The sequence below is a fragment of the Primulina huaijiensis genome, chromosome 11, assembly GCF_012295235.1.
Source record: "Primulina huaijiensis isolate GDHJ02 chromosome 11, ASM1229523v2, whole genome shotgun sequence".
Taxonomy (NCBI): Eukaryota; Viridiplantae; Streptophyta; class Magnoliopsida; order Lamiales; family Gesneriaceae; genus Primulina; species Primulina huaijiensis.
The window spans coordinates 6,113,695-6,125,550 of record NC_133316.1 but is presented as its reverse complement, the minus strand read 5'-3'; the positions used below and the strand labels follow the sequence as shown (position 1 = coordinate 6,125,550).

Below are 11,856 nucleotides of genomic sequence, written 5' to 3'. Positions count from 1 at the left end.
AAAAATGTTAATTTTTCCGCTGCCACTTTGAACATCAAACTTTATTTATCAGTTCAATTATGAATGAGGCAATTTTATTTATTTAAAAAGAAAATTTTTAAATTTTCCGCAATTTTTCAAGCACGGATTTTTAGGCCTTTACAGCTTGTAATGCCCATGGGCTGTTCCCGATCCAACTGACGGGAGTCGGTTATCCCATGGCCCATTACTCAATGACTCCTCCAACCCAGGCACTAGAGTTTGTACCTCCCCAGACTCGAACCTAAGATCTCCTGGACATATAGATACTTAGCACAAGTCTTGTACCAATTGAGCATTAGTAGATTTGTAATTATATAACGTAACGACTGCTGACAACTTTGTATAAGCTGTACAACCAGGGAAGAGAGGAGTTTCTGCATCTTCTAATAAATTAGAAAACTAATAATCTTTTTCTTGAGACATATTGTGTCCAACCTCTTCTTCAGGTACAAAGACATCATTATATAAGCGATATGCCTCTCTACTTTCATCCTCTTTACGAATTCCTGAGCTACATTCACCTTGAGATTGTGAGTTATAACTTTCACCATGGAAGACCCAAATAGTGTAAGAAAAATCAAATCCCTTAATGATTAAGTGATCGTACACTTGGTCAAATTTCATATACTTCTTATTTTTACAACGCTTGCAAGGACATAATATAACTTCACGTGTTTTGGCATAGTTCCTAGCTTGTGCGATAAATTTTTGTACCCCTTCTTCATACTCGGGTACAAGCCTTGAAGGCAGATGAATCCATTCCTTATCCATTTCGTAAATCACCAAACCCTAAGATACAAACATATGACTTCACCATTCATTACATAGTTTTACTATCAGCAGAAAAATTAATGAAAAGTATAAAATATTATTGTTGTTTAAGAAATTTATTTTAAGCATAGTTGACAAACCTAGCAACCCTTCAATAATTTAAATCTCGATTTTAATTAATTTCCACCTACGGATTCTGTCACTCCCTTCAATAATTAATAATTATACCAGCACATAAATTATTTTTAGACAAGGAAATAACAAATCCACAGTTATAATCATTAAATAATTAATCCAGTGTTACGTATTGATAATATTCCGTGAATCATCAGATGTCTTGTTTTTATTAGATGAAAGGTCCATGGAAGTATGACATTTAGTTGACCCTACCACTGCTCATCTAATTACATTAAAATGATTAAACATTTAAATTAAACTAATGAAATGAACATATTTCTCCTAAACTATTACAAAACCATATGAAGTGATGTGTATTTTTCATTGCCAGAAAACTCAAGAATAGTAAGGAATCATAAATATATAAACTGTACTCGGTTATCGATTATCAATTAGCGATATTGCTTTTGAACTCGTTGAATAGATTTTTAACACGTCTAAAATGGACATGCTTTTATCGAATTTTTTGCACATTTCTCTATAATTGTTTAATAAAAAATGCTAATAACATGATCCAAGTTATCTTCATGATAGAAAAAATTCTCTCCTACCAAGAATTTTGAAAAACATGGAATCTTCTATAACAAGATATTAAAACTAAAGATTCAAGAATCACAGACAAGAATCACAGAAATACCTTTTGATCTACTGTCTCGGGGGTGGGAGAGATGACTTCTGATCGGTTTGACAAAGTCCCGAGTACTGTGGCAGCTACGGATGGGGAGGCAAAAGGTTGAAAAAAGAAGGGAAAGAAAGGGAAGAAAGTAAGTCCCGCGGTCTTGGGATTCAATGGTGGTCAGTAACCGAATTATTATGGGAGAAATTCAGACAATTGAAGATTAAATAGCAACTAGGAATCTTAAATACATTTTTCTGCTGGCCGATTGTAAATTTTTGTGTTTGGTTTTTATTTTTCATTTATAGAGGCAACGCAGCAGTTAATATAGTCTGCTGAAAGCAATTTTGCTAAGGTATTCTGAAACTCTAGAGTTTCATACTGATTGTAGTAACAGTAATTGTAGTTTCCTCCTTTTTTTGTTTCTTGTTATCTTAACTGAGCTAATTTCCTACATGATACTACCTCCATTCAAATATTTAAGGAGGGATGGTATTGTTTCAGTTCTAAAATATGTAGGCTTGTATGCCAAAACCTCTTATCATTACAAAACTTATAGTTTTTTTTTTATAAAGACTTTATTAGTTTATATAGCCATAATCACGTTCCACAAATTCTAAATAGTTTACTTACAAGCTTTGAAGCTGAGAAACTAATGTTGAACATGATTTCCCCAATCATAAGTATATATTTTTGACTGAATCCACTCTCGAGGGAAGTGGTTTGGGACTTGTGGAAATTCTATTCCTCGTAGAGATGCTAATTAAAGAGCAAACATAAGATATTTTTTTTAAGAACAAAATAAACTTGTTCAAACCGATTTTAAAAAACATTAAGAAGTGAAAACATAAAAACCTAAAAATATGTATGCATCCACAAAGTTTCTCGATTGAGTTGTTGAGGAAAGAAACCATACTTGCGTGAAGAGAGAATCCACCGATCGATTGAGTGAAGCGAGAAGATCGATTGAGTGAAGCGAAAGAGATCGATTGAAGTGAGAAGAGACGATCGAGCGATTCAGAGATAAAGGCGTGGAGGTGTGAAAGAAATTTGGGAAATAGAGAAGGGCGTGTGTGTACGAAGAAAACAGAGGAAGGCGCGGAGATGTGAGAAATTTGGGAAATTGGCGCAATTTTATTTCGCTATTATTAATAGCTGGCACAGCACGCTGCAATTAAGTGAGTTCTAATAATATTAACAGCGCGCATACATGGGCACGCCGCAAATAATAACATTAACATCGTGCTTTTATTGCACGGTATTGTTTGTGTGATTTCTAATACTATTAACAGCACGCACGTACTGGCACGCCGCGAATAGAAACATTAACAGCGTGCTTTTAATGTGCGCTTTTAATGTTGTGCTGTAAATATTAATATTTCTTGTAGTGAATGTTATTTCGAAAATGCGAGCTTTTATTAAAAAAAATATTTCCACGCTTTTAAAATTAGTAGATGTTACATATTACTTGCAGACAACCTACACTTGGGTGAATTATAATTTCAGTAGTAGCATTATGCGTAAAAATCTATATATGTGGTGAAAAGTTTGAGCAAAAACGATTGAAATGATTTTTGGTGTCAATTTTTGGATCTAAAAACGTGTCTGCTGTCTTTCTATTTCTGAAAAAATTTGGTCGACTTTCTAGGAAAACTTTCAACATATAAAGCGTAGAACTTTTTGATACCTTCGATTTGACAGTAAATTTGAAATTTTTGGACCAGAAACGAGTGAGTTATGATCGTTTTCGTAGGACTGCTCAAATTGTGATTTTATGAAAACGTGTTCTTGAGAAATTCTTATTGCAGGCTTCGTAGGGAATCGTCGGGTGTTCCTTGCTGCGTTTAGGAGTGTCAAGTGGGTTGTTCTTGTGCAATTGGTTGTGTTGTTTCAAGTTGATAAGGTTGTGCATGCATTAGAAGTCATAGGAAGGCTTTTGGTGCAGTTTTGGGTATTCTCGCGTAGGACCAGCGCCGCACGCTGCCAGTGCATGCCAGGAAGCGCCACATCGCTGCAGAGCAGCGCCTAGGCGCCAGTCTGGCACTGCAGCGCTGCTCAGACGATTTTTGGGCTTCGATTTTTGGTACTCTTGTTTCCTTTTGGTACTATTACGTCGTTATGTCTTAGAATATTATAAGTTAGTTTAGATGTTAGTAAGTTTGATTGGGGAACCTTGAACTATGTTGTAAGGAAATCCGTGTCTTCCATTACTTTCGACATTTCATACTTTGTGTCAAGATTGTTTCCGGTTTGAGTCGGGAGTTGGTTTGACGTCTACTTTAGTCAGGTCCCGAGGGTATTAGAAGGTCATAAGTTATTTTATCAATGGTATTAAGTTCGTTAAGATTGATTAAGCTATGTAATTTAAGGTGCATGATATCATGTTAGCATGAGCAGCAATAACCCGAGCGAGATCCAACGAATCCCTCAACACTCTGTAAGTATGTTCGACGTGCAAAAGAAAATATATTATTTTTGAGGTATGCTAAATGTCTTGTTACCAACTTTGAGCGGGTTTGGAAGTCGGTTAACATGGCCGGTGACCTCTCCACCCCTGTAAATTATGACCGGGTTAGATCAGGATTGAAAAGCGGTTAAGTACGACCAGGGACCAATCCACCCAGTAAAGTATGACCGTGGATCTCATGTATGCGGTAGTGGACATTCCTACCAGCCCAGTACTGTGGTTTAGTCTGATCAGGCACATTTATGTATAGGTCACTTGCTTTGAAACATATCTCTTCGCAAAATGTTAAAGTTTATGCATGTTCAAGTTTCCATGATGAAAGTATTTTATGAAAAGTTTTATGATGATGACACGTCTTTGTTTATGTTAGCAAGTTCAAGTTTCAAGTATGTACGCTCTACTTTAAAGATGCATGTGGTTTTATTATGTATTAATTGCTATATCCAGTTTTTACGTGTTAAGTCTTTAGACTCACTAGACTTGATCGATGTAGGTGAGCATGAGGATGAGGAGACGAGGGGTGAGGACCAATGAGCTGGCTTGGGCTGCGTAGGAGGCTAAATCCGAGGACCACCCATGTTTTAATAAATTTATGCATGTTCAAATACTCTGAATTTCATGAGATGTGTTTACGATGTTTAAACAAATATTTTAGCAAACTTTATTCGTGATCTTTTATTTCAAATATTTTTGGATGAACAATTTATTTTAATCGAAATTTGAAGGTTTAGTTCATATTTAAATGTTTTTTTATTTTTCCGCAAATTTTAAAGTATCATATTCAAAAGTACTGTACGTTACACAAGCTATGGTATATTTTCATAAATATATATTATGATGTCTCTAATTAAATGGAGTACTAGGATTCTAGTTAAATTAAGTACTTCTCATAGAGGTTTAGCAATTCCATGGACAGTGAGCTCAGCATCCACAAGGCATACGTTTTTCACCAACAACCCAACACTTGATACAGAGAAATAAGCATGCGACACGAATCTTGGCCACCCACATGTTGTGTTTGATGCGCTGAACCAATAAGTAGCTGCAGCATATATATATTACACAGAAATATTTTGAGTCACCGGATAGTTTATTCTTTGAGATCAGAATCGTGATGTGTCATCGGAAAATGATGATAAAATTGAAAAAGTACAATTTAATAAACTAATACCATGATTTGATCGATAATACCAACAAAAACTAAAAACTTGTAATTTACGTGATTAATTAAAAACGTGATTTTTACTTTATGTATGATCTGTCAAAAAGGTCGCTTGATTTTTAAATTTTAGACTTTTTTACAAGAAAATAACCGATTTAGTCATCTAAATCGTCATTTTTTTTGTTATTGTTCTCTAATATGTCAAAGTTGGGGCTTTAGTCTTGTAACATTGCTTTTTGTTTGTTTTAGTCATATTTCGCGAAATGCTGACGTTCCGATGTTACATCGACATTTTTTGTTGCTATGTCTTTGCTCCGGTAAAATAGAACAAAAAACCAAATTTGAAAATTAAGACCAATTTTGATAAGTTAGATTAGGAAAAAAGAAAATAGGGACTTTAATTACTAGTTATATTTGGCAATTTTCCCTGTTTTTAATCCCCGACGTAATTAACTATTAGACAAAGGCATGTGTGAAAACGTTACGAGTGTTTTACCTTTACCGAAGTAATGGTTGCCCGAGATTTGGTCAAGGATGCGTAGCGTAAAGTCCGCATATATTTTAGAAGTAGGAGTCAAATTTTCTGGTTCAGCCAAAGTCAAATAAAGAGAGATATAACTTCCGGTACCACTGCCTTTTCCTTTCGGGTAGAGCTGTATCTTCCTGCATAGATTAATGGAGAATAAAAATACGATGAATAAAAGATGGAGAATAAAAATACCTCCGGTGCCACTCCCTTTTCCAAATTCAATCGGGCTTGTCCTTTGCCAAAAAGTTGTTGAAAAAATTGACCCCAAGATAAAATGCATACCATTTTTTGTCAGCTGCAATGAACACTTGGGAGTCTATGCATTCTTCTTTTAAACCGGAGTAATTTTCTATTCTCCATGTGTTTTTATATCCAATTGCATCCTTTATCATGGATAAACACTCCCCTTTTCCCGTGTGCTTTTCTTGACGGATGTAAACCTCGGCCCCAAATATTGAAGTGTCGTTGGCCAGGTACCCGTTCTCAGGATCCTTGAAGGTGTCTTGAGATATGAATTTATCGTAGCCCCATTCGAGCTTCATTCCATGAAAGCGTCTCCCCCTTTCTTCTGCATCTAGAGAGTCAAAAGCAAAGAATTCATGTATTTTTTATCATGTATGGTAATGAATATGGTGTCGGGACATGCACAAGGATGGTTTGGAAAGTTTAAGCTGATGTGTTATAGTTTTTTGTATGACGTACAGCAAATATTTAATCTTATAATTATCATTAGAGTTAAAATCATGTGTCCGATTTTCATGAGCTGAAAATGTAGCTAGTAGCCCTCATAGACAAAATAATTAAAATGTGATGCTTGAACTAATATATGATTCGAAAGATATATGTTGTATGGTTATATCCAGCTGTAAAAATGGATTAATACCTTGAAGAATTAAATAATTATCATTTTTCTGATCAAGAATATACAACCGGAAAGTTGCTCGGATTTCCCAACCCGGACAAAGAGAATCTACTTCAACAATCTCCAAGTAAAAGGAGATATGGTCTGTAATTCCTTTGTTTTTGTTTCCATTTGGGTGAATTGCCAACTTCCTGCATGCAATCACGTACATATTAAAATTTGATTTGTTATGGGGGCAGTCTATTAGGATATAGTTATATTACCATTTGTAGCCTCCAGCGTGGAAATGGCTTGATGTATACTTGTCGATATTGTTCTTTGAGAGTTGGGAAAACATATTAATCTTAGTTATGTAATGAGTTGGTGGCACATCTGAAACCATTCTTGTAACAACGCCTACAAGAAGTATAAATCAAGAAAGATTGAACGAAAGAAGCGTAACGCCTATGTGATTTATTCATCGAAAATCGTTCGAGAAAAGGGAAGAGACGACATACCATCTTGATCAAGATCTGATGCCATTTGAACTTTGAAATACCAGATTGAATTGAAAGATAGCTTTATGTGCAGTAGTTCTGCGAATTCATTCACGGGAATTGAGGGTTTTAATTGAATGGAAGAGAAATTCATCCTTTACTTGCATATGCATGTTTTTCTTGGCAAAATGGAAGCAAAGCATCATTTGGTGAAGATACTGTGGGTAACAGCTGCTTGGAAGGCAATGCAATGCATTTATTCTCCCGGCTAAGAAGTTTTTTAAATAACTAATCATTAAAAAAATTAATTTTATAAATATAAATTATATTCGGTATATATTATACGATAGCTTGTCATAAAAAGAAATGTTATTTTATTTTCCATTTTTTCCAAAAACACTGACATTTATGTCCTTATTTTCTTGGATACTTGTTTTAATGGAAACTTTTTAAGGAAAAACACCCTTTTTTTATTTAGAAAATACAAAGTCAAGTTTACAGCCTATCGAACAAACAACGGGATGGAATACATACAAATTTAAAACAAATTATAAGTTACAAGTTTTTATATATTAGAAAATTATTTATAAGCTTATAAATAATGATGCCTTATTTAAGAAATAATTTGTTAAATAATTCGGATAAAATATGACAATGAATTATAGATGTTGATGTATTTGTTATTATAAAATATTTTTTTGTATGATAATTATAAAAAAGACATACTCTCTGTGATACCCTAGTATGATACCTTAGGGATGAACCCATCAAGATCAGGTCCAAACTCCCGGCCCATCTCTAGAGCCCACAGGTGAAGAGCCCATGAGCAGCCCAGATATTCTCCTATAAATACCAGGTTTAAGCGTATGACTTAGCATTCACTATATTGTTTTCAGCAGCACCCTTAGCTGCTCCCCACATATATCCTCAGTCTCTGACTTGAGCGTCGGAGGAGCTACGCCGGGACACCCTCCCGGCCCCCTTCTAACGATCTTATTCGTGATTTCAGGCTCAAGGTAATTTCAAACCTGCGTCTGGACTAGTGACACTGGCTGGGATCGGACCCTAAATTCCCCGTGAGTATCACTTGGCGCCGTCTGTGGGATACTTGAGTTGAGACGTAGAGATGGTAGGCAAGAGAGGGAGTAGAAGAGCTACCTCAGCATCATCGCGTCCTCAGAGGGGACCCGAACAATCTCATGTTGAGACAAGACAGGAACAACCGCGTCTTGAGACGAGACAGAAACAACCTCGTCAAGAGACAAGAGCTGAGCAGCCCCTTCACGAGACGAGGGTCGATCAAATCCATCCCAATGAAAACGTGGGGAACTTGACCCTGGAGCAGTTGGGCCAATTTATCACCCGGACAGTGGATGAGGCCATGAAAAGGAATCAAGAGTCTGTGTTTATAGAGGAACAGGCCGCCCGTCAGGAGCGTGAGGAAAATGCTGAGGGCCGCCACAGCAGGGTTGAAGAGACACAGCCCCACCAAAGTGGGGAGATTAGTGAGATGGGAGAAATGTGTAAGGAAATACAGATGTTGAGGCAGCAGTTGGGAAGCAGAGCGCCGGCATCCAAGAGAGGAATTCCTTTTTCACTAGCCATTTTAGAAGAAAGGCTTCCTCCAAATTTTCGACAGTCGAATGTGGGAGAGTACGATGGATATACTGACCCCGAAGAACACTTGGGGAGGTTTGAGAATGCGGCCCTGTTACATCAATATTCAGATGGGGTCAGGTGCAGGGTGTTTCTGGGCACGTTGGTGAGGTCAGCCCAACAATGGTTTAACACCTTGCAACCCCACTCCATACTATCTTTCGAGGATTTTTCCGCTGCTTTCATGCACAGATTCGCTAGCAGCAGAAAGCACCAAAGAAATTATTTGAGCTTGTTTGTGATGAAGCAGCAAGAAACTGAAACTTTGCGAGAATTTATCTGGCATTTCAACGATACAGCGCTGGATATACCAGCTGCTTCCTCTGACATCATTATAAGTGCCTTTACCCAAGGACTGAGAGGAGGGGAGTTCTTTAAATCGTTAGTCAAGAAACCTCCATCAAAATATGATGATTTGTTATCTCGGGCGGAAAAATATGTAAATCTAAGAAGATGGAGCAGCGGCATGGGGGAAGTAGAGTAGAGGGAGCGGAAAGAGGAGGTAGAAAGAGAGGTGCGGGTGAGAAGGAGGAGGATAAAGCTAAGGACAGAAAAAAATTCGCATCACATGTTCCTCTGGATAGGAGTCGTGGCGAGGTGATGGAGGTGAGGGAGCCCGAGGGAACGTGGGAGAAATCGCGAAGGGTTAAGAGCAGTGCTAGATTGCCTTCGCGAGATAGACGAGAAGGATCCGCATCCGAGAGTCGACCGAGGTCTCGCCTTTGGGTCAGATGTTCTTCCCTCTATCTTTGGGACACGAACCTCGACGTATAACAAAGATGACAACATTTACCGTGGTGGACACCCCATCCGCTTACAATGGAATTCTGGGGCGACCAGCCCTAAAGGATTTCAGAGCAGTAGCGTCCTCATATCATCAGAAGCTGAAGTTTCCTGTGGGGAAGGGGGTTGGAGTCTCGTGCGGGGACCAGAAGGTCGCGCGTCGGTGTTATTAAAGAATCGTGAAAGAAGAATAAGAAAAGAGAGGTCACGAGCATTCTCATGGACGCTTAAACTCAGTTTTACTGTAACGTCCCGAAAATCTGAAGGTCCACGTGAACCACGTGCATGCAAGTTATTAAATTTCTTTGGTATTTTATTAAATTGTTTTAAAGCATTAAATGTTGTTTATTTTATTAATTTGTGTTTAAGTATTTTTATACATTTTATGCATAATTCATGCATGGTAGAATTTAATTCATGAAATTTTAAAGGTTCATGCATTAAAGATTTTTAAGTTTCATTTCGCGCTCAAACGAGGATCGGGGACCGAACAATTGTCAGGAAAAAAATTATTTTTATTATNGCTTAATACTCTATTTAAACTTTAAATTATCAAATCAGGGCCCATTAATTAAATTATTAACCAATTAAATATGGTACTTGTGATTACCCTACACCTATTAATCTACATCAGCCGACACTCCATCTCCCCTTCAACATTTCACGTGAGTTTCAGCATCTCCATGGATGCAACTCTCGGCCAAGTTCATTTCTTCAAGCAAAATTCTCCGGCGCTTCCCCGTTGCTCATTTCTTCGACGTTCTTGCGTAGGAAACATCAAGGCACGCCACTTACTTTTATTGCTGCATCATATATGCTATATACCTGCTGTAATATGTTTATTTGTTGATGGAATTCTCGATCCGGTGCATATCATGGAAATCTCTCGGTTTTTGGTTTAAATACATGCATCTTTTGTTCTCTTCTCATGTTTTTCTGAATTTATGCAAGGAGGCTGCTGTGTTGTGCGTTGAGGGACTGCCATCACCATAAAATAGAGGTTTTATAAGCTGGAGGTGAGGACTTGTAGTGTTAAGTAAGGTGTGGCCGAGTTATTGAGGTTTTGGGGCTTGTAGATGGTGAGATCGGTGGAGTGACAGGGACCAGCATTGCAAGGGCCAAACCAAGCCACGGAACAGTCCCTGGGAGGTCTGAACCACGGCTTAGAAAGGCTCGGCCATCGCTGGCACCAACCACGAAGCCGAACGAGCAAGGGGTTGGAAGTTGGTAATGCGTGCCTTCGAGGTGCCCTTCGATCGGGCGAGCTGCGTTTATGGCATGGGAGTGTAGACGTGGTATCATTGGGTCCAGTGGAGTCCTAGGGTGGTTTAGGGAAGGTCGGGTCATGGCTGGTCCGGTTGGTTTTGGGCTAGGGACAAAAGCTTGGATAGGTGATGCACAAAAGGGTTCGAATAGGTGGGAAGCTTGCTGGAGTTTTCCAGCAACCATTCATGACTTTATTCAAGTGTCTAAGGGCTGAATTTGAGATCTTTAAGACCTTTTAGATGTTCACTAAGTGTGGTAAAAAGTTGGGAAAAGTTTGATTAAGTTTCGGTTCGATTCGGGATAAAACCGGAACCCCGGTCTAAGTTTTAAAACAATTCGGTTAAGTTATGAAATGGGCTCGAGTTTACGTCTAGGGATGATTTTAAATATGTTATGGGACATTTTAAGGAGTTTGGTAAGCTTCGGGTCAATTTTAGAGGTTCAGTGGTGAAACGATAATTTTTGGGTTCCAGGGGAAAATTGGTCATTTTGCACCCGGGGTGAGATTTTGGTCCTTGCAGCGCCCTGAGCACAAATTTATGATATTTTAAATGTTTATGCATCATGATCACGATTTTAAGATTTTATGAAGATATACGTCGCATGCTTGGGTTTAAGAAAAATTGCATTTATGCATGATTTTTATAAGTGATGAAAATGATAATGTTTTGAATGACGGGAATTAGTTGTGGCTATCGAAGTATATGTAAATGTTTAAGACGTATATGTAAATGCTGATGATGAGGCCTAGGCACAGTGGAAGGGTAATCTTGTCACTGATGTCCGACAGCCGCCGGGTACCGCGGTTCTATGTATGATGGATCCATCGTAAATGATGATGTACGATAGTCACCTCTAATGAACTGAATTCACCAATGATGAATGATGAACGATGAATGATGAATGATGAACGATGAACGATAAAGGATAAACGATGAATGATGAACGATGATTAACGATGAGCTGTTTTGACACGTCATGATTTTACACGACACGTTTATGTTACGTTTTTAAAGTTCATGAAAGGTATGTTCAGTATGGTATTTTTCACTGCTGTGTGCTATGTATAT

General features: G+C 37.8%; 2 protein-coding genes and 1 long non-coding RNA gene across 3 annotated transcripts; 2 read left to right on the top strand and 1 right to left on the bottom strand.

Moving 5' to 3' along the window:
* Positions 1–375: 375 nt before the first annotated feature.
* LOC140987313 (uncharacterized) lies at positions 376–2,708 on the top strand. The gene is made up of 2 exons (XR_012177101.1): positions 376–795; positions 2,514–2,708. It is a non-coding gene; the product is annotated as an uncharacterized lncRNA (long non-coding RNA).
* Positions 2,709–4,860: 2,152 nt separating this feature from the next.
* LOC140988634 (protein RESTRICTED TEV MOVEMENT 3) lies at positions 4,861–7,246 on the bottom strand. The gene is made up of 6 exons (XM_073457663.1): positions 7,103–7,246; positions 6,869–7,001; positions 6,627–6,796; positions 6,026–6,317; positions 5,711–5,877; positions 4,861–5,094 (listed from the first exon to the last, which is right to left on the bottom strand). Exons 1-6 carry the CDS (start codon positions 7,233–7,235, stop codon positions 4,940–4,942), a joined length of 1,050 nt encoding a protein of 349 aa, XP_073313764.1. The 5' UTR covers positions 7,236–7,246; the 3' UTR covers positions 4,861–4,939.
* Positions 7,247–8,462: 1,216 nt separating this feature from the next.
* Positions 8,463–9,221, top strand: LOC140988317 (uncharacterized). Its single transcript, XM_073457346.1, has one exon. It carries the CDS (start codon positions 8,463–8,465, stop codon positions 9,219–9,221), a length of 759 nt encoding a protein of 252 aa, XP_073313447.1.
* Positions 9,222–11,856: the final 2,635 nt, after the last annotated feature.